At 42.6% G+C, this 25,603-nt stretch overlaps 1 protein-coding gene and 1 long non-coding RNA gene across 11 annotated transcripts in view; one reads left to right on the top strand and one right to left on the bottom strand.

Moving 5' to 3' along the window:
* Positions 1–2,302: 2,302 nt before the first annotated feature.
* LOC128792388 (uncharacterized) lies at positions 2,303–5,408 on the bottom strand. The gene is made up of 3 exons (XR_008432393.1): positions 5,342–5,408; positions 2,809–2,918; positions 2,303–2,699 (listed from the first exon to the last, which is right to left on the bottom strand). It is a non-coding gene; the product is annotated as an uncharacterized LOC128792388 (long non-coding RNA).
* The window catches only part of FGGY (FGGY carbohydrate kinase domain containing), a 128,277-nt gene continuing 108,023 nt past the window's right edge, over positions 5,350–25,603 (top strand). For 2 of the 10 annotated variants that reach the window (XM_053950753.1, XM_053950751.1), the window contains exons 1-4: positions 11,854–11,952; positions 15,870–16,082; positions 17,934–18,045; positions 19,820–19,971. In XM_053950753.1, coding sequence (XP_053806728.1) covers positions 15,882–16,082; positions 17,934–18,045; positions 19,820–19,971 — 465 coding nt within the window. In that variant the 5' untranslated portion in view covers positions 11,854–11,952; positions 15,870–15,881. Of the gene's footprint in view, positions 5,579–11,845; positions 11,953–15,869; positions 16,083–17,933; positions 18,046–19,819; positions 19,972–21,364; positions 21,463–25,603 lie in introns of those variants that run through there. The other 8 variants (XM_053950746.1, XM_053950755.1, XM_053950749.1 and 5 more) reach the window with 8 other exon arrangements.

The following is a 25,603-nucleotide window of genomic DNA, read 5'->3' as shown; positions in this document are numbered from 1 at the left end:
AAAGTTGAATTGCATCAGTGTGGGCAAGATGTTGGGCCAAATTCCTTAATGGTGCAATTCCATGAAAATCAGAAATCCTACACCAGAGCTGAATCTGCCCTGTGGTATAAAATGATCTCCCTGGAGGCAAGACTTCTGGAAACAGTATCATGTTTTAATTCTAAACAGACAATTTGTTTTGGGTTGTATACAGAGCATGACAATCTCACTGCTACAGGAACCAGCTACATAAAAGGTGACTTTATCCCTGTTTCTTGTGCTGTTTGGTTTATCTGTGTGTGATTTGCAGGTAGCTACATGATCCTACAAACTTCTTTTTATGCAATGGAATGAGCCCCTGTTCTGTTTTAAGATTTTAAAAGATTACAGAGCTGGCGTTGGAACATTTGTACATTTTGAAATGAGTTAAGGAGAAAGGCTGCGTGTTGTTTATAATCTGGGAAGTACAGATCCCACTTAATCTTACCCTTGGAGAACAGACAGTTATATTTTTTGCAAATTAACAGATCCTGACTGATTGCCTCCCATGACTGTTCACCAGTTTTGGAATCAAAGGGCAAAATAGAATCTGCCTTTTGTAGAAGGTGCCAGGAATGGCATCAGGACACACTGCCTGGAGGGTGGCTGAGCCTTTTCAATCCTCCCCACACTGACTGCATTTGGCACCACTGTGTGATATATCACCACTGTAACAAAGTACTTCATGCAAGCTGGTCATATCCTATGGAAAAAGTCTTGGAAGGATGTTGCAGAAAAAATATTTAACCTCTGTTCGCCGTTTTTCTGGAGATGTAAGTTATTGTGAAATTTGAGGAGATTTTCACAGCTTGGCTTGTGAAATTCATTTCCAGCTTGACAGATTGTGATTTCACGATTTTGCACATCTGGATTTTGGCACAGGGCTGTGGGGGGGGGGGATGTCTCTGGCAGTTTGCCTCCCAGGACAGTGTGTTTGCTCCTGGGCAGTGAAGAGTCCGGTCCTGGCTGAGCTGTCACCTGCCTGCCCTGCCCTGAGCAGTGTCTGTTCCACAAGGGAAAGGCTGCTCTGCAGGAGCTGGCCCTGACATCACTGAGCTCAGGAATCACTTGAACAAAAATCTTAATGATAAAGTCACATTTCTAAAATTCAAGGAGTGTAAGGGATAGGCAAAAAAAGTTGTAGGGGTATCTGTACTGTATGTTCTGGGGAGCAAACAACATTTTCACTTGCCGAAAACACTGTGTGCACAGACTACTGAGCACTCCCTCTGCCACACTGCACCAGTGGGCTGCTTTTCTGGCCAGGCATTTTGGGAGGGGGTCTTCTCCTTCTGGCAATCTTTCCAGAGGGGAACCAGTTGATGAAATAGGACTTTATGCCAGGATTTTTTCAGCATTCACACTACAGAAGGAGAGTTTCCAAAGGTGGCAAGAGCCATGCGCATTTTCCCTTTGTGCATCTCTGTGTGACAGCAAAGTCATCCTATTTTCCTACCAGGATCACACGGGATCACAGAACCTCCCTTATTCTTATGGCATTGGAACTGTGGTTTCAAAAGAAAAATCCCTGTGCTGTCTGGAATGCTCAACTGTTGGGTACCAGAGTCGGAAAACATCCTGCCTGCCACGAACGTTAGGAAAACAGAGCAGCCCTGACTCCAGTGCCAAGTGGTTTTTTGGAAGGCTGACTCCCCTGAGAATAAAGGATATTCGTGTCCAGCCAAGTGGGCAGGCAGGAACAGGCCCTGAGCAAGACACTGGAATTTTGGTGGAGCCTGAAATATTGTCTGCTTGTTTGTATCAGCTTCTGACTTTGGTATTAAAAGGTGAGCTGCCCAAAAAGTGAGGAAATGGGCCACAAATTGATAAAATTGGAATTATTTTTCTAGCTATATTTAGAGGAACTTAAAACAGGGATTTCCCTTTTTGGCCACTCCACTGTCCAAGAGTAACTTAATATTTCTGTTAAAACCAGAAAAAAAATCCCCCAAAGGAAATTTCCTTTTTTTCCTATTGTACACTCAAAAATCCCTTCTTGTTGCAGAGAATTAATTTGGTTTTTACTTCCCCATCATCCTTTTTAGATGAATAGTCCTGGTCTAACAGCCCAGTAAGCACTTTATCCAGAGTATTCCCCAGCTTCTACTTCCTATAACACTTGAAGAAGTGCTATACTTCATCAAATGAGATTAAAACCCACCCTCAGGTGCTTGTATGAACTGCCTAAGCACACAAGCAAGCAGGAACTTTATTAAATATTTTTTCCCTTCCATAAAAATTTATGCCAATAAACATCTAAATGAAATTTTGAGGTGTTCAGAGGTCCATAGCTGCTTGACATTCACCAGAAGTTGGGATATTGGGGCAAAATTTGCACCCACTGAGCTCACGGGGCGTTTTTTGTGTTGATCTCAACAGAGCAGGGCTGGGTCTTTATTTCCTCGACAAGGCTGGAAAATGTTCATTCTGCCTCTTTCCCCTGCACACACATATTTTCTTTTCTTTACAGAAGGAGTCATTTGTCTTTATCTCACCATTCACCTCTCTCTCTGATTGCAGTTAATGGAATTGTCACCTTTATGGACTCATGCTCCATTTCTCAACCTGTCTGGACTTTGGCCTCCAAAGGTTACCACAGCTAGTGAAGTAATATGATTGAGTCTTTTTCGACAGATTTATGCAAGATTTCTTCTCCAGCAAGTGTCACATCTAGTCTAGTTCTGCAAAAGAGAATATTTCAAAGATACCAACTGTCATCTAAACCCACTAAATTGTTCTGTGGGGTTGAGAGGACTGAGGGCCATCTTGGGCAATGCTGATTTACACTACCTGGAGCTGTTTCCCTGCTGCTTGAAATACGGGCTCTGGTTAATCATGAACAAAAAGAACATCCCTGTCTCCCAGAAAGCACATTTAAAATGGAATTTTCATTAGTTACTCTGTAATGAAAAGGCAAAAGGGTGTATTTTAAGTGAATCTGTCGAGAATCTTAGAAGAAGGGGAAGGGTTTTTTGAAGGAAAACTGCAACAGCCACAGGCTAAACAGGAAAAATTGGTCGAGTTCCATTTAAGGCATGTATATCCACAGAATATTTTCAAGTTTATAGAAAGATTTTGGAATTATAGAGGATTCACTGCACATGTATCTGCTCCTCCTGCATTTGATACAAAGCACAAATTAATCATCATTATTCTGCACTAATATAACACCTCTTAACCCTCAGCTTTCAGAATATTTCAAAGGAGCAATGAATTAAGCCTCATGTGGGTTTGGGAATATGTGATAATCTAAACTTGGATTCTTTATTAAAAAGCATTTTCAGGTCTTTGATTTTGGAAGTTGGAAACTTATAATTGTTCTTGAAAATATCTTCCTTTGGAAAGAAACCATGTGAGTACCAGAGAAGTGAGATGAAATGGAAAAATGTATTAAGCAAAAGTTAATAAATTTGTCTGTACTTATTTTTGTTATTTATTGGGGCAAAAAGACCTGGGTAAATTGAGGTGCTAATGTGATATAGGTGTAAAAGAGGCAAATTTGATGCCTGTCTGTAACTAAAAGAGTGCAGGGGGAATTATTATTGCCACTGTACAAGTCTCTTGCAAGCCATCATTTAAACACTTCACAGTATGTCAGACTGATCACTCATGCTCAGAAAAGATGAATTCTGACTGAGAGAAGTGAAGGAAAAACTATTAGATAATCCACAACTTGCTGTTATGAGAGAAAATAAATGCTTAATAATATTTAACTTGGCAAAACAAATAAGGGACTTCAATGGTGTCTACAAGTACATTGTGGGAGGAGAACAAGTACTATACTAAGAGAAACTGTCAGTGTATGACTATAGGGAGGGCAGAAATAAATTTGTTCTTAATGAACACAGGAATGGGATTCTGGAACAGAATCAGGTCCATTTCTCTGGGTTTCATTCTACTGCTTTTCAGTCGAACAAAACATTTGGGTATCTCCCCAGTCATGGTGCCTTGTTTTAGGCCACTGAGCTAATGTGAAACAGCTCGTTTGTGTCTCTGAACTTTACACTTTCTCTGCATGAAGTGCTTCCCCAGCCAGAGTGGTGGCCCTACGCTGGGATTTGTCCCCACGGGCCAGGTCTGACTCAGATTGGGATGTGCACATCTCAGAAAACAGAAATTTAAATCTCACTACACCGCAGACCTCCTGGGGAGCAAAGCAGAGCATAAGGGCACACATTCACACCATGCTGTAAGATGACTTGGAATTACAGTCAGGAGGGGGTGTTTTATTTTCTAACCTATCTATTCTAAGCAAAACATTTGGACTAATGAAGAAACCCCAAACACTGCAGTTTGGGCCAAATGTCCTTTCTAAGCCAGCCCAGACACAAGGTATTCCTGACGGAAAAATCAGTTTTCACCCAGATTTCAGTTTGGTGTAAGAAGTGTTTTCCATCAGAAGATCATCCCAACGGAAAATTCCTAACTGGTTCTAGTACAAAGTGACTAGCAAAGCTCTCAAAATGATTCAGTGGCAAGGCTGGAATGAGAACCCACAGCTCCTGACCACGAACCCTGTGCTCTAACCACGAGACAAACACTCATCTTTCCCTGAGCAAGGTTGTTCCTGCAGCATTTCTGCTTGGGCCGAAGTGGGAATACTCTGGAAATGTTGCAAGAGAACTTTTTTTTTGCTGCAAGATTTCCTGTTGTAGAATATTTGGGGGGTAACGGGAAAAATCCCTGGTGGCTCCCTGGGGCCAGAAGTGTTTGGACATGATGGGAATGCGAGGGCTGCCATCTGCTCCTCCCTGCGTGGGTTGAGGAGGGTCATGCAGGGGTGTGGTGGGATCTGGTCCCAAACCATGGAGTGCTCAGCCACGGCTGGCCCATGGGCTGGACTCGATGGTCTGAGAGCTCTTTTCCAACCTCACTGATTCTGTGATTTCTCTGTTTTCCAGGGATGCATTTGAGGGCATCCCACTGCCCCATCCTCTCTCCATTTTAAGCAAGCCTTAACTAAACCCAGGGTTTTCTTCTTCACATCAGCAACTCTGCAGCTTTTCAGGTAAAACTCTCAGAGCGACCCCATGCAAACAACCAAACTCACGGCTTGCAGCCCTGTTTTACTCATTTAAGGGGTATTTAAGGAGGCTCTGGGTGAGAGATGTCCTGAACCCTGACATTCCCTCCTGTTTATTTATTCTTCTATATGTTTCTACATATTTATTTGCCTTTATGTTTTTATATATTTATTCTCCTATACTGTATACGTTCTTTCAGTGGCCTTCTTGCACCACTCCAAAGCTTCTGCGCCCCCCCGATATTTCACAGCCGTGTACGCGGCAGCGGGACTGGAAAATAAGATTTATCATCCGTTTACCAATCTGCGCCAAGCCCCCGCCTTGTTCCCGGTTCAGACCCGGGCGAAGGGCGATTCCCTGCCCGAGCCGCCTCTGCCCCTCAGCGCCCGGCGCCGCCGCCGCTTCCCCTGCCCGCCTCTTCCTGGCGCAGGCGCGGCCGGCCCGGCAAGGGGGAGCCCGGCGGCTTTCCCGGCAGCGGCGGGTTCAGGGGACGTCCCCGCCGCGGTGTGCAGGCCCGGGCAGTGCCGGGGGCACAAGTAAGTGATGGCTGCACGAGTAAGTGACGGCGCTGGCCAGGGCACGGCGGCCCCCGGCCCTCAGCGCGGCCGCCCGCGAGGGGAGCGCGGCGCGCGCCGCCTCAGCGCGGCTCCCGCCCCTCTCCTTGCCCCTGTTCCTGCCCCTTCTCCGCCGTGACGCCCGGAGGATTCCGTCCTCCTCCGTTAGGGCTCGGATCCTGCTGCTCCAAAAGGAGGTCTCGCGTTCGTGTTGTTGTTTAATCACCAGCGCCGCCTCCTTCCCCAGGGAGCCTCTGGCCGCAGCCGCGGGCCCCGTGCGGCGCGCCCCGGCCGTGCGTGGGCTGAGCGCTCGCGTCGCCCCGAATGAGCTCAGAGCCTGCTTTTCGTGCAGCCGATGGGGTTTACGTCTTTCTGGCTGTCCCGAGTTGTCTCCTCCTGACGTTTCTGTGCAGCACGGCCATATGTAACTCCCACTGTAATTCAGTGGGAGCCCTTCATTCGGGCAGCCTTTCTTTCAGGGGTGCCCAGTGCCAGGGGAGGCGTTTGAGGCTGTCCAGGGCTGGGGTGGGCACCGGGAGGATCCCGGTACCTCCTGTGCTGTTGGATCACTTTTATCCCAGCTGCCTTCCCATGTGCTTCAAATACAGCTTCGTGGTGAGGGAAAAAGGAGAGGCACACGCTGATTTCTTCGTGATGCCGAGTGACAAGACGCGAGAACTTGTGTGAGGGGTGGTTGAGGTTGGACAGTAGAAAAAGGTTTTCCCCCAAAGGGTGGTTGGGTGCTGGAACAAGGTCCCCTGCAAGGGTCACAGAACCAAACCTTCCAGAGCTCAAGGGCACATTTGGACCATGCTCTCAGGCACATGGTGTGACTCTTGGGGTTCTGTGCAGGTGCAGGAGTTGGACTCGATGATCCTTGAGTATCCTTTCCCAGCTCATCTTTTTCTGTGGTTCTGTGAAAGGGCAGCACTCAGGTAAACCTGACCTGGGCAGGTGGGACATGCACATCCCTCACACACTTGCCTAATCCTCCATATCCCCGGGAGATTTCCATAAATGTAGTCTCCAGTCTCATCTCTCTGGCACAGGGGCTGCTGCCACCACTGCCTCCCTCGTCCTCATGCAGCTCCCCTTTCTGGCACCTTCACAGCCTTGTCTCCTTGTCATGCCCCTGTGATCCCAGGCAGCTCCTGGGCTGGCACAGAGCACACCCCAGGAACCTGCTGGAATTTACTCGTGCTTGGCTCAGGAGCTGCCAACACGGCCGTGTTCCTCGCTGGTGCCAGGCTCTGCCCCGGTGAGGAGCTGGTAACTTGGCAGATTCCTTCCCTGTTGAGGTGCCTGGGATTTGTTAGGAAGTTTAATAAACTTAGCACCAGTGCTCTTCTCTGGAGAGCTCTTACAAAACAAATTCCAGGGAAGCAGAGGAAAGGGCTCGGTCATCTCGGAGGTTTTTAGAAAGTAGTAAGCAGACACATTGTTGGGGAGGTGGTCTTGTATTTAATTCCCTTTTATTTCATTCCCTTGTATTTCATTTTTGTGTATTTCATTCTTGTGCATTTCATTCTTGTATATTTCATTCTCGTGTATTTCATTCTCATGTATTTCATTCTGTTTTCTTATCGTGGAAGACCATTTGCTTAAGTAGTTGGAATTAACTTTTTTTTAGTGTACTTAGATATAATACAAAACCAACAAAATTTTAAAGGCTTTGTAATGTTAATGGTCCCTTTCCTTCAGGAATGTATATGAGCATATGGAAAAAAAAAGAGGCACTTCTTTTTTCCTGGGAAGAGTGGATAGGAGGATTAATGCAGAGAGAATTGGTTGCTTGTAGGGACAGCTGTTCCCAGCTATAAGAATCATGGCACAAATAAATATATGGTGTCAGGAGAGACTAAATAAACTAGTTCTATGCTAGGAAGTTTTTATGTGTAGTCTTAGTATACACTTCTGTTACTCCATTCTGTGTTTCTCAGTTAAATTATAATTTTAAAACCTTGGTTCTTTTGAATAAATAAATAACTGGTTTTGTGCAGAATTAGTCTTTCTTTTAACCTAAGCTAATATGCAGCCCCACTTCCTCTTAAGTAGTTGTGACAGGAATTTCGGGGCGAGTGTTTTTGAAATTGCAGCCCAAATAAATGTTTAATTTTAAACTGACAGATTACTTGGGGCTGTCATTCTTCTCAGGCTTTTACTATGCAAGAGTGAACAAATCCTGTAAAATAAACCGTGGATTGGGTTTATGGACACATGTTTGCTTCTGGGCTGAGCATCTTGAAGTGGTTTGCAGCATGTCTTTAAAAATTTATTTCACTGTTGCATCTACTGCTGGCCTAAGTGCTCCAGTATCTGCCAGGAGTAATTATAGGCAGTTGGTTCAGATGTTGCTTAAATGTGTAAGCCTTGATGGGAAATGCAGTGGATTTCAGCCAGAATGCTAATTTTGATGTTTTATCATTTCATAAAACTGTGAACTCAGAACAAATTATTTTTATACTGATCTGCTGATACGTAATCACAGGGTTAGTGCCAGATTCAACTGTGATGTAGCGCTGGAATCTAAAGATGGGATTAAAGTTAGAATATCAGCATTACCTAGATTCGCTAATTTGTATCCACAGTGGCACGATGGCTGCATTTACCCGTGTACCCTGCACAGAAGCTCCTGGTGCCAAGGCTGGTTTGCTGCAGGAATGCAGTTTAAAGCTGTTGTGTGAATTGTAATTGTGTCTTTTGAGTTGAATTCTCCTACAGATTACATTTTATAACTTAAACAGATATTTTGAAAATTCACATTATTGTGCTGTGTTTACAGTATACTGCTTTTTTTGTGGGGTGTGGTTGTTCAGGGTTTTTTTATTTGTTTCTCTATTTTCATCATAGCATAGACTGAAAAAAAGTCACAGTACATGAATCAATTTTACAGGCGAAGAGCAGAGATTATTCTCTCTGTCCATCATGGGTAGGTTAAAGTGATAGAGACACAGGGATGTGAAAGATCTTCCTTAGCATTAGATTGATAAGCTGGTGGATCCAAACACTTGGGTCCATCAGTCATTTTGGAGCCTGTTACCTCTTTTCAACTAGTCATGAAGCTGCTACAGCCAGAATTTATGTAATAATTAGATGACATTTTTTCCCCCTCAGTCAATGTAAACAAGATAGTGTCTTCTTTCAGGGCTCCAGGCATTCTGCAGAATCATTTGGGACAAGTCTGTCTGCCAGGTCATTAACACAGCCTTTGGGGATGTGTGCAGCTGCAGTGTCAGAGCAGGGAATGGATCTCAGGAGCGCGGTGTGCATGGCTTGTATCCACTGCCGTTACCAGGCTGGGGAAAAGAAAGGGTGCTGCTGTACACCCCCTTATTCCTTAGGCTTTCCTGCCTGGGAATTGTGTCCTGGCATTTACTGATCAACATTTCCTTGCTGGACAGGTTGGGGGTTATGGCAAGTGTTCAAAATCCTGCTGTTGTTTGAGTGCACCTGTGATGTTCATGAGTGCCAGGGGTTTAGTCCTGAACTCCTGATAGTGGCTGGGAGGTCGCCACTGATGGATGCAGGATCAGAGACTGCTCTTGAAGTGATGGCCCAGTCCCAGCAGGGCCCAGAGATCTCCGGAGGGAATCAGAGCTGTTGGTTTTCCCCAGAAGGCTGTGTCTTCTCATCTCACGTTGCGTGTTCTCACAGCCCTTCTCTCAGCCTTCCTTTTTCCTGAGAGCTCCTCTCCGCAGCTGTTTCCTGCTGTTTCCGGGGTTAGGTGAGCTCTGGAGCAGGGGGAGCTGTGCTTGTTTCCTTTGTGTGCCAGAGTTACAGGCCAGGGAGTGCCGGGGCAGCCGGGTGTGCTCGGCGTGGGCCTCGTGCTGCTGCTGCCATGCAGAGCCCGTCGGGGCATGCAGCAGCCTCAGCGGGGCCAGGGAAAACCAGGGGGAGCAGTAGCCCCAAGTCTTACCCAAGCATGTAGTTGGAAGGAGCTCCTGGATCCCTCTGCTGTGAGCTCAGTGTTTTGGGACCTGCCTGAAGCTAGAAATCCCTGGCCAGTTCCATGCTCCTGAGCAGCACCTCTCAGCTGACACCAACACATTGTTTTCCTGCTGCAGCATCCCTGAGCAGTATCTCCACTTGCCCACAGTGGCCTTGGCATTATTTCTTGCTGTTTATTAGTACTGACTACTGCAGTGTGTTATGGTACTTGTGTTACTGCCACATCCATGAGCACTCAGAGCAGGAAAATGCTTTTTGTCTTACCTGACCATGCAGAGATTGTGAGTTCATCTCAGTACCCATGATGTGTGGATAGTGGCAGTGAGGCCTTTGGGGGTGATTCAGAATGCGATGGAATTATGACTGCATGAAGAAAGTAAGTACACAGCAATTGCTTAATGTCTCCTCTAGCTCAGGAACTCAGACACATCAAACAAAACTAGCAGGTGGCATGCTCAGAACAAACCAAAGGGCTTTTTCCTGCATTGTTTACACAGAACTTTATAACTCGTTACCACAGTAGTTTGCAGTTAGAAAAGTTTCCCTGGATTCACAAAGAGCACAAACAAATTTAGAGAGGAAAAAACCTTCAAGGTCTGCTATTCCTAAAGATAAAATTTCTGGCTCAGGAAGTGCCTTTACTATAGATAGCAGGAGGAAAGGTGTCCTGGGGAAGTACTGCTGGATGAAAAGGGCAGGCATATGCTTTTCTTACGGCTTCTGCTGTTTGTGGAGGATCCTGGGCTAATTGGACCTTTCATCTGACCCAGCACAGCCATGCTCTGCTCTTTAATCAGGGGCCAGAATGCCATTGCTCCTATTTGATCATCAGTACCACAGACTGTGTTTGCCTGTGTGAGCTAAAGACAGGAACTGGAAGGAGAGCAAATAATTCTTCTGTTTAGTACAAACTCTTCTCGAGCAGAATATAGAGAGAACCAACTCTGCTGTACATGTAAGAGCTTGGTATTTACCAATGTCAACTGGTCATGCTGACATCCTTCTCTTCCTGAGTGAGATAACTATGTAGGCAGTAGAAGCTGAAAAGAAATAATTTTTGGATCTAATTTCTTAGAATAATTTAGTCTTTTTAATTTCTCCACTTCCTGGTTACACCAGGATAAACCCGAATATGCCTTGCTTTAAATCAGAGCAAGTGGAAGTAGTTTGGCCTGAAAGTATTTAAAATCCAAAAGATAGAATTAGAGGGCAGAGGGCAGCAATGAAGTAATGACTTTGTCTTGGACACTGAAAGCAAGGAGAAGAAAAAAGATCTGGAGAGACATTACAGCAAATTAGTACATAGTGAATTATTTATAGAGAGAAAAGGAGATACTAGAAAATAGTAGAATATTATCAGTCCTGCCTATGCTGGGATTTATTGACATTGTATTACAATGTTAGGGGGACAGTTAGGAAGGTTTTGATGGAACAATCTAAATACTATAGGACTGGAATCAGAGCTTTGTCCTACTACTGAAATATTCCATTATTTGAAGCTGTTTTTCCTTGTAAGATGCAAGAAAACTTCACAGAATGTACCAGAGAAGTGCTGAAAGAATCTAGAGGTGTTTGGTTTTCAATGAAGAAGCATATTTTCCCCAGCTCCATTTTTATTTATTCCAATTTTGTTACTGTTAGCACAGTCCCTACATTCCTAAGACAGAGGTCCTGGATGTACATATTTCTGTTTGGGGAAGGGAAGAGGTGAGGTGTGCTTTTGTTCCCTATGTTTGTTTTGTTTGTTTTGGGGTAGCTGACAAATAAATGCTTGTTGATAGTTATAGCACACTCCCTTGGGCATTTAAGGATATTTTCTATATTAGTACTGCCCTTCACCACAGTGTTAGAATTCCCCATCTGCTCCTGCTCTCCCACACAGCCATGTGCCTTCTTTCTCTTTCCACATTCAAACAGGAATTACAGAAGCTGGAAGAGGAAAGGGAGTTCACTAACTTCGAGGAGATACTGCCACTCTACCACCACCACTTGTATTGGTTACTTACCTCTAGCAAGCCAACAAAGTGCTGAATTTCCAGTATAAAGGGCTTATTTTAGTTTATATCCTTTCTACAGTAGAAAAGCAGCTTCTCTTTAGCATATTTAGATCTTTTCACACGAAGCTTACGAAGCCTAATTTGAGCCTGTTAATCTTTTTCTTGGTAACCCATAGAAAAGCACAGCTGCACTACTAAAAACACAGTGTTTATCCACAATCACCGGGTCTGGGCAGCCCGCAGCGTTCCAAAGATCAAAGTTTAAAACAGACATGCCAGTCCTTCCTAATTGTTTGTGTTTAAGCACACAGCACCACGAAGCCTAAATTGCTGCTGCTGAAAGCTTGTGCTGAGCTTGGGCCTATGTTGATGTGAGTGCAGCCCCTCCTGCACCCTGGCTTTAACAGAAAGGTACGTCCTGGCAGCTCGATCACTGTGAGGTAAAGTGGGACAGATAAGTCTAACAGTGCTCATGAAAAATTCCTCTGGTTACTTACTCATTCCTTTTAAATTAAAGTAAATAGTGTTAAGGATTTTCTTTCTTTTTTTTTTTTTTTTAATATTTTTGCAACTGAGTTTCACCCGTTCTTTTTCTTTTTTCATTGCTTATGTGGGAAAACTAACACATTTGTACAAGGATAAACTGGGAAGTCTGTGGTTTCCAGCATGCACATTTTGAATAATATTTATACAGACTATTATTTAATGGGCCATATAAATATTTATAATATGCTGTAGCCTTTTGATCATAAATGCTTGTTTGAAAAGCCATTCTGTCCCTGCTGTGATTTGCAGAGAAAGAGGCCATTGCTGGTTTAGTGCTTGGAGGGAGTTTTGGCTTCTTGTCCTGACTTAGCCGTTACAGTCATGGATTAACACGGTCGAGCTGGACATGTCTTTTAAGTTAACTTTTTTCCTCTGCCCCTCTCCTGTTTGCAAATTCAAATAATAAGTTGAAAATATGAAGCTGAATTTTGCAGTGGACAGACAAGGCTATACTGAAGGAGGCCTTTTTTCTTGGTTGCAAGGAGCCAGGCTTCCTGAGTTTAGATACTTCAGGGATTTAGAAGGTCCTAACTCCACTGCCTTCCAACCCTTGGAAGTCCATGGACATGAATCATCCATGCATAAAATATTTTGCTGTCATGTTAGGAATATTGTGCTTGATGAACTGACGTGTCTCACTGGACATTTTATTTCAGTCTTTTTTCTGGTTCAGTTTTCCTCATGATTGTATTGCCTGCAGAAGCAAAGAATCTAGCAGATTAAAAAAAAATCCAAACCAATGATTTATTTGCACAATAAATAATTTCTTTTCACATGGCAATGAATGTTGGTGTCCAAAATCCAAAGCAAGAAGCTTGTGCAGGGATCTTCTGCTACCCCTGAACTCCATTAGAGAGTTCCTTCAGCTCTGATTTGGAGCTTCCTTTTGTACCAAAGGAATCTTCTGGAAACAAAACAGAATGACAACATTCCTCTTTAAAATTCTTATCACTGTACTTTGGCTAAATATTTTCCACCAACTTCTCTGCTGAGTTCTCAAGAAATACCCTTGGGCAGAGTCCATAATTGCTGACATTTGTGACCTAGAGATGACAGTGCTTTTTGTGGATGGGGTTGATAAGTAGGTGGCATACCAAGTGTTTGGTATTCCAAAAAAACCCTTGGCATCAAATTATGTTTTTGCAAGCAGATCAGATCCTGTTGCAGAGACACTTCACTTTGAAAAGCCTCTGTAACTTAGTGCTTGCTGTTCTTGAAAAATGATTAATATTTACTTTTAGCCTTTTCTTCGTGAGATATTGAGTGCTGCTTTGTGAATCTAGGTGAGCTTTATTCAGAAAGAGACCAGTTAAAGTAAGTTTGGGGTTCTTGGTTTTGTACTGTCACTTAACTCTTTCCTGTTCCCACTGATTGACAGCAATAAACCGGTGGATGTGCAAAGGCTGATATGAACTGCTCGAGCACATAAACAAACTCTGCTTCCTGCCCAGTCACTCAAACAGGCACATCCTGGTTGCTTAGTAAGGAAAAAAAAAGGAAAGTAAACATAACATGGGCAGATTGGGTTCCAGGTTTCAAATGTTTGTGGGAAGAATCCAATGCAAAGCCATAATTTCAAGTGCTGAGTAGGAGGTACTGTGAGCTTAATTCTCTAACATCTGCTAAGCTTGTTCTCTAAGTAGCAAAAACACATTAATGAGCTAAAATCAAGGCTGCCATACAAGGAAGAGAAATTTGGAGTAATATTGTGTGTATGAGCAGGAGGCAGGATATAAAATACTCCTTTTGCTATTTGTATTTAGTGAAGAGCAAGTAAGAAGGATTTGCCTATGTTTTAAAAAAAAGAATCTGGTTTGCAGCTTGTGGTTTATTCTCAACTTTTTATGAGTCAGCAGCTAAAGGCAGAGCCGAAATAGGGGAAAAACAGGGAAATTTATGAGATAGTATCAGGAATAGTATTATGTAATGTCTTTGTAGTAAAATTTCTCACAAGGAACTTGCAGCACCTGCAGCCAGCCTTTGGAGCTTTGGAGAGGTGGAGTGCAAAATTAAGAAGTAAATACCATGTTGAAAAGAATATCTTGAAACTGCTTTTCCAGCTGAGGGCTGAGAGGGAGAAGCTGAGTGCTGTCACCCCCCAGGTGACAGATGCAGTATTAATCACCCGTAGCAGCAGAGTTGTCTTCTCTGGCAGAGGGATTGGCTTTTGTTCCTCTGACCAGGTCACAGAGCCAGGGCCAAGAAAATAAAGCAGGCTTTCTTGCCAATATTCCTAGGTGTTAGACTCATGGCACACCATTATTTTTAGCTGATTGCTCATCGCTTGGACACATGACCTTGCTTAAGGAGATTAGTGTGTGTTGCACCTAATCTGCTGGGCAGAACCAACATGCTGGGAGGCAGCAGCCAGGATTTCCAGCAGGATCACAATATGCTCTATAGCTTGGAGTTTTTTCTACTTTCTGACACTATTACAAGCTGGTGATCTGTGCAGCTACTCTGGTGACCCTGCAGGCTGTGAGCAGGATGTGGTGTGGTGACTGCTTTGCTCTCTACCAGGGACAGAACTCCCTGGTGCTGGCCAAGCAAAGAACAAAACCATGGGCCCTGGACCCAGCACTGGGGTCTGGGCATGAAGTGCCAGATTGAAGCAGGGAAGAATGGTTGTGTGATCTCAGATCTCCACAGACTGACCATGAGCTGTTTAAGGGGTGGGAGGAAGGGAAGCCTCAGTTGGTGTCTTCAGCCAAGGTGTTGCTTTATGCCATTTTCAGTGCAAATGAAACTTTGTCCTAATTAATTATTATCCAAAATTTGAATTTTCTGAGATAGGGGGCTTCTTATTTTCTTCTCTATTTCACCTGCTGCCTCTAACCCTCCATGATTGTAGATTTCTGATATCTATCAGCAGCAGTGGTTACAAGACAGCCATGGATGTGAAAGACACCTACATTATGCCAGTAGATCTTGACCTGTACTCATTGTTATTATTAAAAAAAGGAAAAAAATATTAATTTGAAATGTGAATAAGCATATTCTGTTAATCAAGACTTTCCAAATATTTCCCCCTTTGCCTATATTCCTCCCTCTAACCATCCCATCTGCCATATGCAGATATTATCAGGTCACTTCTTTAGGAGAAGTGGGCTGTTTTTAAGTAGAAACATTTTGATGCTCTGTAAATATCATGTGTTTTAAATGCCAATTTATCCATTCATTTTCTGAATATCAGAAGGTGTGTGTCAGCTGAGTTTCATGTGTTTCAGAGATGCAAATGGTGTATACAAGCACTAAACGTGGTACTTGTCTGATGTTTCAAATACTTCTATCAGCTCTTACTTAGCATTCTCACAGCTTGATTAAAATGTAAATTTTAACTATTAATTAAGAAAAAACCGTGAGAAATTAAGAACAGTGAATTTGTCACTGTATTAAATGTCAAATAGTTAAACTTAATATAGTGAAGTAAGCAACTCATTGTGAATAATTAAATCAATTAACTTAACCTCACTTTGTTCTTGTAGGATGTCAGAGTAGGCAGAGTTTTCACACCATGCTCTCATGGCTCAACACATTTTCAGAAAATTATTTTCTGAGTCTTAAAAGTGGTATGAATTGATGGTGGAGAGCTCTTGGAAATTTTATTTATTCTTTTTTTCCTCTGGGTAACATGTAACCAATTGTCATGTAAGTACTTTATAATTACCAGCATCACACCACAGGTGGGATGTTTGGCTTGATGGGAGGCAGCATCTCTTGGCACTTTTTCCATCAGTCATTTTATCTGCTTTTAATCCCTTTTTTTCCTTTTCCTTCAACAGGCTTTATTAAAAATGCCCAGTGAGAAGCAGACTGCAGTGACATACTACGTTGGAGTTGATGTGGGCTCAGCCAGCGTTCGCGCGGCGCTGGTGGACGGCTTTGGGACGGTGCTGGCACACGCAGAGCAACCCATCCAGGTTTGGGAGCCCCAGCCAGACCACTATGAGCAATCCTCTGCAGACATCTGGGCTGCCTGCTGCTCTGTCACAAAGGTGGGCAAGGACAAAATGAAGGATTTGTGTTGCAGGTGGCTGTGCAAGTTTTGAATGTTCACAGTCCTGCAGTCCCCGTGCCTGTCACTTCCACTCAGGTCTGTTCATGCTGTGTAACTTGTGACCACCCTTGTGCATTGAAAGCACCTTGAGGCTGGTACAGCCTCACAAATGTCTGTTTTACTGGTCAGGAGTTGAAGGCCAGAGTGAAAAAAACTCATGCTACAACTGCAAATAGAATGAAAGAACTTTCTTTGTGCTAATATTGCAGAGGGAGGATTTATCCACTGCCTCCAGGTCTCACATCTGTGAGCTTTGTTTAGCTGGTGTATGCTCTACCCACGAGGCAGTTTTTGGAGGAGTCAAGGTTGCTCAGAACCTGGCAGTGCATATCTAGAGATGTGCATTGGGCTGCCCTGAAGTCATAAAGGAGAATTTATTGTAGAGAAATTGTAATCTGGTTTGTGGAATGCCCCTAAAGTAACACTTGTTATCCTCTTTATAAGAGGATCCAGTATTATAAGACCAAAATAAATAATAAATGTCTGTGGATATTATCAGGCATAAAACCAGATTGAAACTACAGACTTTACTACAGGGGAAAATTTGTACCCTCTGATCCAGGGCTCTGCCTGTACATGCTGAGGATAAAGGTAAATTAGAGACCTTGCTAGCAGTGCACACAGAGGCCATTTCATCCTCCTCACTACAGCCCCTGCCTGCTGCATGTTCTAAGGTTGGCTTTTTAAATATTCATGATACGGTTGGTAATTTGCAGATGGACTGTTCACCCATTGTCTTGTTATTGATCAGCCTTTTCAAACATTAATGAGCTTGGCTCTGCAGAAATGCCCTGTGATGGAGAAGAGGAGGTGAGTGGATAGAAGAAAAAGAAGGGAGTGACAGGAATGATAGGGAAGAACAGCTTGACATTAAAGCAGAGCAAGTCTTCCTCTGCTTATTTGATTTTTCTCTAAGTGGCTTTGTTCTTGCTCTTGACCTCTTTAAATACAATCTCTTATATTTAAGCAATAAAATGGTCTCAGAAACTGCAGTTTTACAGAGCCAGTAAGAAACTGGCACTGTGCAAGTCTACTGAAAGTCTTTCCTTATAGTACTAATTAAAATAATGATATTTTTATTGTTGCTGAGAAGTGGCAATTTATTACCATGCTACATTTTAGGTGTCTTGCAACCTCATTTGGCACTTAATCCTTGTGGGTGTTGTGTTTTTTTTTCCAGGGCTGCTGGAAGCCATGAAGTTCAGTCATTCTGGGGCAATGATTTGAATTTTTTTTTTAAAACCTTCCAAAAAGTGTGCTATTCACACTCTTGGTAGCTGAGTAAAGGTGTGCATTGCAGAGGTGTTATCATGGCTACAGGTTTTGACCAACTTTAGTTTTGGGACCCTTCAGTATTGCAAGACAAAGACAATATTACCAAAGCAATTCTGGAAGATTGTTGCTTTCACAGGCAGGAAGTTGGTGAAGTAACTGATGGAAACACTTGGTCCTAATCCTGGTCCATGTTTCACATCCAGCTCAGTTCCAAGCTTTAGAAAAGAGAGAAAATTAACATTGCAGGTTTTCTGCTACCTTTATTTACTGATATTTTTGTGCTTCCTGCTTTTATCCAGGACTGTGGATAAAGACCTCTGAATCGGGATTTGAACCATAAAGAATTTCTGGTAGTTTGATGAGTGGTTATGATTGGATGTTTTAAACAACACAGAATTTAGGAAATTTCATCATTTAAGCTAACTTGTAACTCATTTTGTGTACTCTCTAGCTCACACAGCACTTGCACATGCATGGATGTATTTGTATGCCTGTGTGGTTTGTGTATTTTCAGGAAGTTGTCCGTGGAGTGGATGCCAGCCAGATCCGAGGGCTTGGGTTTGATGCTACCTGTTCCCTTGTTGTGGTGGATAAACAGTTCCAGCCTTTGGCAGTCAACTCTGAAGGTAGGGCTCCACACAAAACGTGGTTACTGTGTGAGTTTTGCCGCTGATGGGAGGGAACTTCCCATGTCCTCCAAATGCCACATGGTGGGGCTGACTCTTGGAGATGGAGATGACACGAACTCTTTTTTATAAGAGGATTTTTTCCCTGGTTTTACTGTTTTAATTTTACTGGAAAATTAAAAATTGTAGATGAGAATTACTTACTGTTTGGTTAAATATTTGGCATCCTAAGATCACATCTGAGAAATTGCTTCTTAGGGAAATCTACACTCATTTTTCTTTTTGGCATATTTTCTTCTCCTTCAGACTGTACTGATCATGGCTTTTATAGTGTGCATAAATGCCCATCCACACTGGCTAAAGGAATGTTAAAAATGTTAGTGTTAGTGTAGTCTAACTGCTTGCTCTGTCATGGAGCTGCACGCAAGCAGTTCAGTTTGTGTATTTTATTACACTGGTGTTCTATCTTTGTCTAGGACAGTGCTGAACTTCAGAAACAGTCTGTGACCTTTTTCTAAAAATCTGGGGGGGTTTTATTAGTTTTTGGGTAGATGATTCAGAAGACTCCCAAAAAGTCTGTGCTGCACTTCTCTTACCCAGTCCATCCCACTTAAGATTAGGTGTGTGCTCTATCAGTAGTTAGAGACATAATCATAATTCTGTGTATGTTCCCTTTCTGTTCTCAGATGTTTGTCATCTCTTTCTATCCTTCTCAAAACCCAGCTTTGCCCCCAAAATGTCCTTTTCTAAATTTAGATCAGATTATTTATTTTTCAGTTTGAGAGTCTCTTACTATCTATTCAATGCCTAGTGATGTCTGAGGCTATTTTGGGTCCAATGAGTCAAATTCAGTTCCCATTTTCTGTGCTCTGATATCCCCGAGAACTTTGAGTTTACACAGTGGTGGTGCTAAAAAACAAGAGAAGAATTCACTCAATACTGTAATGCTGTGAAGAGCCTTGCAGTGGTGGCGTTTCAGGCAGTTTCACAGTTCTGAGCTGTATTTCAATCCATTTTAGAAATATTGATGTGCCTCACACTTCTGCCTTGTTTTGGACTATGTTTTCAAGATGATGCTTGAGTGGCTGTGCCATGGAGTGTGCAGTGTACTTAGCCAGAGAGGAATCTGCAGTGTCACCTGGATTACTGTTCCCTCTCTCTGGCAGGTCCTCTGGAGGTTAATTTGGATAAAACGTTCTTTGCTTCTTGTTCTCATTTGTGTGTGCTGCAGACTTGCCAAATGCTTTTTCCTTGCACATCCAAAATAAAAGCATTTCAGCAAATTATCCCCCTCTGAACAGTATTTCAGAAAGGAATTAGGGTGGTTCTTCTCATAACCATAGAAGAGGAAAGAGAATCCCTGTAGCTGATGGAGTTAATTTCAATTCACAACAGAATGGTTCAGATTTTGTCACATTTTTAGTTTTTGGTCACCAAAATATTACTTTATTTTTTTTACTAAATATGTGAACTTTGTCAGGAAGTTTGGGTTCTTCAAATGAAATACAAGAGAAAATGGTGTTTCACAGTTCTTGGATGCTCCCAAGCCTGACTGATTTCAGTCAGCATTCTCAGCGCTCAGCATGTGCTAAAGTTAGGTCAGAGGGCTAAAATTTTATATTTAGATATCCACTGTGAATTATTAACACAAACAGAATTTGAGTTTTCAGTGTAGAAGTGAAACTGTGAAGCAGTTTAGAGCCTAGTAACTTAAGAGTGCTGAGCTGGGGTTAAAGCAGAGCTAAAAGAACTCTTTTTCCTGTTTCCCCCCAAGGACAGAACCATAGGAATGTGATCATGTGGATGGACCATCGTGCAGCGAGCCAAGTCAAGCACATCAATGCCACCCAGCACAGGGTTCTGAACTATGTAGGGGGGGCCATGTCTGTGGAAATGCAGCCTCCTAAATTGCTCTGGATAAAGGAAGTGAGTACATTTAACACTCTGGTGCATTTTTACTAGTGATTAGTGCCCTTGTTAATTCCTGAGAATGAGATTTCTAAACCAAAAACCTTCAGTCTTGGTATTGAATGCCAAGGTGTGTGCAGAGTAAGGTCAGGCTAAAGTTGTGATTTAAACCTTTTAAGGTTCTTTCTTCCTCTCAATTTTGTAGAAATATGTTTGATTTTATTGGAGTGTTCTCTGAGAGAAACATTCCATATGCCTTCCTTATCTAAGATTAGATATACATACAAATAGAAGTACAGATAATAAATGAAGTATCCTAGGATTTAGTTATGGAGATATGTTTCCTACTCCAGCTGGAGCCTGGAGTGCCAGAGGAGTTCCTTTGAGGCATCCAGCAGTTCAGGGTGTGATGGCCTTGGCTGCTGGTAGAGGAACTCTCCACTTCCAGCTTCAGTTCAGTTCTGTCCCATCAGTAGGAGTAAACCATGTGTAGAGGGGAGGTGCTCTGTGTGTAATGTGGCGCTCTACCTCTGTCTGGTGTGTTTAAATTTGGTGTGTTACAATGAAGTATGGCCTCTTAATAACAGCTGTCAGATAAAAGGAGAGACACTTGCCACTTGAAATTTTTAAAACCCCCTCCAGCCTGGCTTTTTACATTTGGCCTCAATGATGCTCACTGTCATTTTAACAAAGCCCAAATGTAAATTACTTGCTGCCAGTTTTAAGCAGCCAAATTCTCCTGTCCTTACAGACATGAGACATTAGATTGTAACAAGGTGCAGACTGGGGAAAGTCAAAGGAATTAACTGGTAGAAGCAGGTACTGACAGATTGATGATAATAGGGGGTAATGAATGTTGATAATGAATATCCATCTACTAGTTCTTCCCTTCTCGAGCTATGAGTGTCATACATCAGTCATTTTATAAATAATAAAATGTAAGCTGTAAAAACATTAAATGAATCCTTTGCATTTAGAGCATTTTTATATTGCAGGGTCTAGGATATCAGTACCTGACTACTCAGGAAATCCAGAATTATGGGGTTTCCAAATGTGGGCACATGGAGGTGTGAGCCTGCTGTGACCTCAAGGCCCTGTGCATGATTGCTGTGGTGTAAAAGGGAGAGCATTGCAGGGCTTGTTCCCTCCATGAGCCAGTGGGTGGGACACAGGATTCTCCTGACCCCAGGCACCAGCCAGCAGCAGGGATTTCCTGGCAGAAGGGTGATACAGAACAGGGCTTGTTCACATGTCCCTTTTCAGCTCCTGACATACCAGCTAAGGAGATTATTGTCCTTAAGAGAGGGTTTTTCACCTCAGTGTCTGCCTGATGTCACAATTCCTGAGTGCTCTGGGCATGACTCACAATTAAACTGCTTAAGCTTGTCCTGCTTAGCTCGGGCACCTCAGCACCCACAGCAGCACCTCAGCTGCTCAGGAGCAGGAACAGTTATCCTGCAGTGTGCTGTAATCTGCTGAGATTTGGCTAAACCTCTCAGCTCTGGAGGGGTGAGGGATTGAGTGCTTTTACTGCTTCTGTACTCCTTACAAAGTACAAGGGGGAAAGGAATTAGATGCAGAGGGAGGGTTTATTTTCAGTGCCAGGCACAGTAATGCATCCAGGGCTTACCTGACATCAGGGATGTCAGCAAAGGGTCATGTTTGCCTCTGACAGCTCAAACTCAGCCTCATGTAGTGCAACTGCCCTCACTTTTTGCCAAGGAAGACAAATCTTACAATAACTTTGAATGTCAGGTTGTTCAGATGAAACCTACAACAGCAGTTTGCACATCTGATGTTTCTCAGTGGGGTGTCTTGAATTGGGCTACAAATATAAATTATTGAAGTCTCTTCATATTTTATATATTTTATATATTTTATATATTTTATATATTTTATATATTTTATATATTTTATATATTTTATATATTTTATATATTATAAACTGTGACACAGTTATTACAAGTATGGTCAGGAAAAATACTTATAGAATGGTATTTAATGTATTCTTCCTGTTTTTTGAGTTGCATTATCTTTATTGTCTGTGTTTAGTGTATTTCCCAATGGCAGAGTGAGATTTTGGTCTAGCTCACACACCACAGGGAAAATATGCTTTATATTCTGACTACAGGATTATTTCTTAAGCTAGTGATAATGCACAAGCTGGTAAAAAGGAAGCTTAGTTTTCAAATCCAATGGGAGAATTGCAAGATTAGTGGGTAGAAAGACACATTTTTGTTTTATTCTATCTTTCCCGACTATCTGAGGGCTTTGCAAAGTTGAAACTGAAATTCCCATTATGCTTCTACTTAATTATGCTAACTGGTGTTCAGAAAATGAGTGCACTGTACCTGGTTTGACCTGGTTACTGCCTGGGAAAGTTTTATAGTGTTCCCCACACTGTGCCTGGCTGTGATCATGGCTTTGGTCTCTCCAGCTTTCCTGACTATTGAGTGCAGTGAGATGGGGTTTTTCTTTCCCTTTCCTTCTTTATTCCTTTCTCAATATTGCTCCCTAATGTTGTCATATACCTGACAGCATCCCAGGAAGTTAAGACAAAAACAATGGATTGGGCACATTCTCCTATGTCTGACCATAATCAAAACTGGCTAAACCAAGGTGTATCCAGAAGCTGCTTTGAGCCTTTGTTCCTTTGGTTGGCATCATGTTTCTGGAAAGTTCTTGATCAGAAGTTCTTGATCAGAAGGCTTGTGGCTACAGCACATTCAACACAGGGATGTTCGTAAAGAAAACAAAGCAGAACAAAACCCACAGCCAGACACTTTGCACAGTCATGCTCCAGGTCAGCATGTACACCCTAATATATGAGGAATCACTGTTGACCTTTGCTTTGAATTCTCTGGACCTTATTTTGAACTCCCCAGGAATTTAATATTTCTGCTATTAAATGTTTTTGCTGTTTTACCTCTGTACATCTTTGCCTGGGATTGGAGCTGTGCACATTCCACAGCTGCTTGCATTCATAATGGTTCTGCAGAGAGTGTGCAGTGGGGAAAAGTACTGCTTTATGTCTGAAGTGAAATAATAAAATAGAAGTTAAATAATAAAGATAAAACAAATGAAAGATAAATTTAGGAGATTACTAGGTGCACTTTTGGAAGGAAGTTATTTAAAGTACTGGTATTAAATGATGGTTGGTCTCTTGTTACAGTGAGAAGTTAATTGTGTGTACATTGTTACCAAATCCTCCCTCTCCCTTTCTATGGTGCTGACCTGGGTCTGGAAGGCCACATTAGGAGAAACTCGTGTCTCATGTTTTGCCCTGGGTTCTCCTAAAAACTATGTTTGCAAACCTGATCTCTGTGAGGAAGGGTCTGACATGGCTCTGATCAGCAGTGTTGGTAAGTTGTGAGTTCTCTCAAAGAGAGAAGTGGAATTTCTGTGGCTTGAAGAATTTTCATCTAAGCAATTAAAAGTATTCTTAAAGAACATGACTTTGCAGATTTACTGTGAATTGGTTGGAAGTAATGAAGAGGAAGGAGAAGGGGGAAAGGATGAAGGTGACTTACAAGGCAGTTGCAGAGAAAGGTCTGGAGTGACAGGACAAGGGGGAATGGTTTCACACTGACAGAGGGCAGGGCTAGATGGGAAGAAATTCTTCACTGTGAGGATGCTGAGGCTGTGGCACAGGTTGCCCAGAGAAGCTGTGGCTGCCCCATCCCTGGAAACGTCCAAGACCAGGAGGGGCTTGGAGCAGCCTGGGATAGTGGGAGGTGTCCATGCCCATGGCAGGGGCTGGAACTGGGTGAGCTTTAAGATCTCTTCCAACCCAAACCAGTCTGGGATTCAATAATGATCTAAGTGTGCTTTTCCATTTCCATCACCTTGTTCCTGGAATTGAAGCTGCAGATGACCTCACTCAGTGAGAGGAATGAGCTGACACCACTGTACAAGAAGTAGATACTGGTCCTTATCTCTTGTGGCTTTCTTCTTCCTCTCCCCTTGTATTTATTTGTGGAGGGTTGCTGCAGGTTTTCTTTCAAGTCACAAGTTATTCTCTTCTGCTTCTTTTTGACTTTCTTTTCCATAAAATGTTTTCTCTTTAACATTTCATCTCCCTACACAGCATAGAGATGTGACTGGAGGCTTCAGGGTGTATTCTCTTCTTCCAGCTCTTCATCTCCATTCCATTTTGCATTTGAATTAAAAACCTGAATTTTTAAGGCCATAATAGGCTTTTTGAGATCTTCTCTTTGATTTGTATTTGCTTACATTCAGTTCAGCTTGACTGGGGCTGAATCATTTTACCCACTGGCACCTCTTAGTTATCATCCATGAAATTAATTGGTTGGTCTTGATGCTTGTGATTGCAGATAGGTGTTCCTGTGGCAAAGCCATCCCTGCAAGTGGAGTTTGTGTGTTGGGCACGGCTGTTGGCAGTAAATGATCCGCTGAATGCAGCTACTGTGAAGCCTGTGGGGCACTCTGGTTAAAGTGTGCACATCTGTGGCTCACTTAGGAGCTGCATTGTTTTTTTCTGCCTGTGTGGATCATGTGTGGTGGTAGTGTCCAGTGTTAAATGCAAAACCAGACAAATGCATGATTTTTTAAATAAAGCTCGGTTCTGTGGATGCAGCCACATTTGACTTTTGACATGTGGTCACGTGAATTGAGAACATCAACTGTAAATGAAGGTGAAACAAAGAATTCTTTGACAAATATTTAGAAACTAGCTGAAAGACGGTTCTGACAAAGTCTTCCTGAAGCCACTAAGGTAAATTTGAATATAACCTTCACTAAAAAGGAAAGTAGTTACTGGTTCTTTTAAAATTGCCAATTAAATTCACTCCTTTTGCTGTTATTTCCTTAGGTTTTGTTCTTTACAATTTTCTTACAAAACATTATTGCAATAGTTTTTTACTTCGGTAGTTGCTGATATGTTTTTGTTCAGTATATTAAGTGGGTTCTGTGATTTTGGTGATTTTGGCTAAAAAAATTGGATGTTCACTGCCTACCTAGTGTATAGGCAGTTCTGGGAGGTAGATGCCTGCATGTGAGCTGAAAATGTGAGTACATAGCTCCTTCACTTGGGAATTATTTTGCTGCAAGAGTTTGTCAGTACAACACAATGTTGTACATGTATTGATGCTGTGGCAAACCAGTGTTAGAGCAGTGAGAACACAGCTCAAACACAGCAATGCAGAAACTGCAGGGAAGGGTTGCCCAGCTCCAGAATTCGCCTGTTAGTACTTTTTTTTCCTAGATATAGCAGAAGAAAAAAATGTTGTTTACTAATTTCTGGCTGAAAATGTTATTGAAGCTTGTGCCAAAACGAAAGGATGCATGTTATGTTTTCCTCATATTAATGACATTACATACCAGCTATTCCAAAAAAATACTAGTCCCATTAAATCAGAGATGCTGAACTTTATTGTTTATTTTAAGTGGGTGGGGCATGTTGGACAGGGGGTAAGTGTTTGCTTGGTAACTGCCTCCAAATGAAGTGCAGTCTATATTCTGTTTTCACAACTCTGTTCTTAATTTCATGTTTTAGAGCGAAGAAAAGCCTTCCTTTAGGAAAAAAAAAAAAAAAACCCAAACCATGGAGTGACTGTTTAGCATATCATTCTTCTGCCATTAATAACTAAAATCAATAGTCAGGGAGTAGGTTTTTTTTCATGGCAGTCAG

This window comes from Vidua chalybeata, chromosome 9 (assembly GCF_026979565.1).
Source record: "Vidua chalybeata isolate OUT-0048 chromosome 9, bVidCha1 merged haplotype, whole genome shotgun sequence".
Lineage (NCBI taxonomy): Eukaryota > Metazoa > Chordata > Aves > Passeriformes > Viduidae > Vidua > Vidua chalybeata.
Note: the sequence above shows the minus strand (reverse complement) of the source record. Positions and strands in the feature narration are given on the sequence as shown.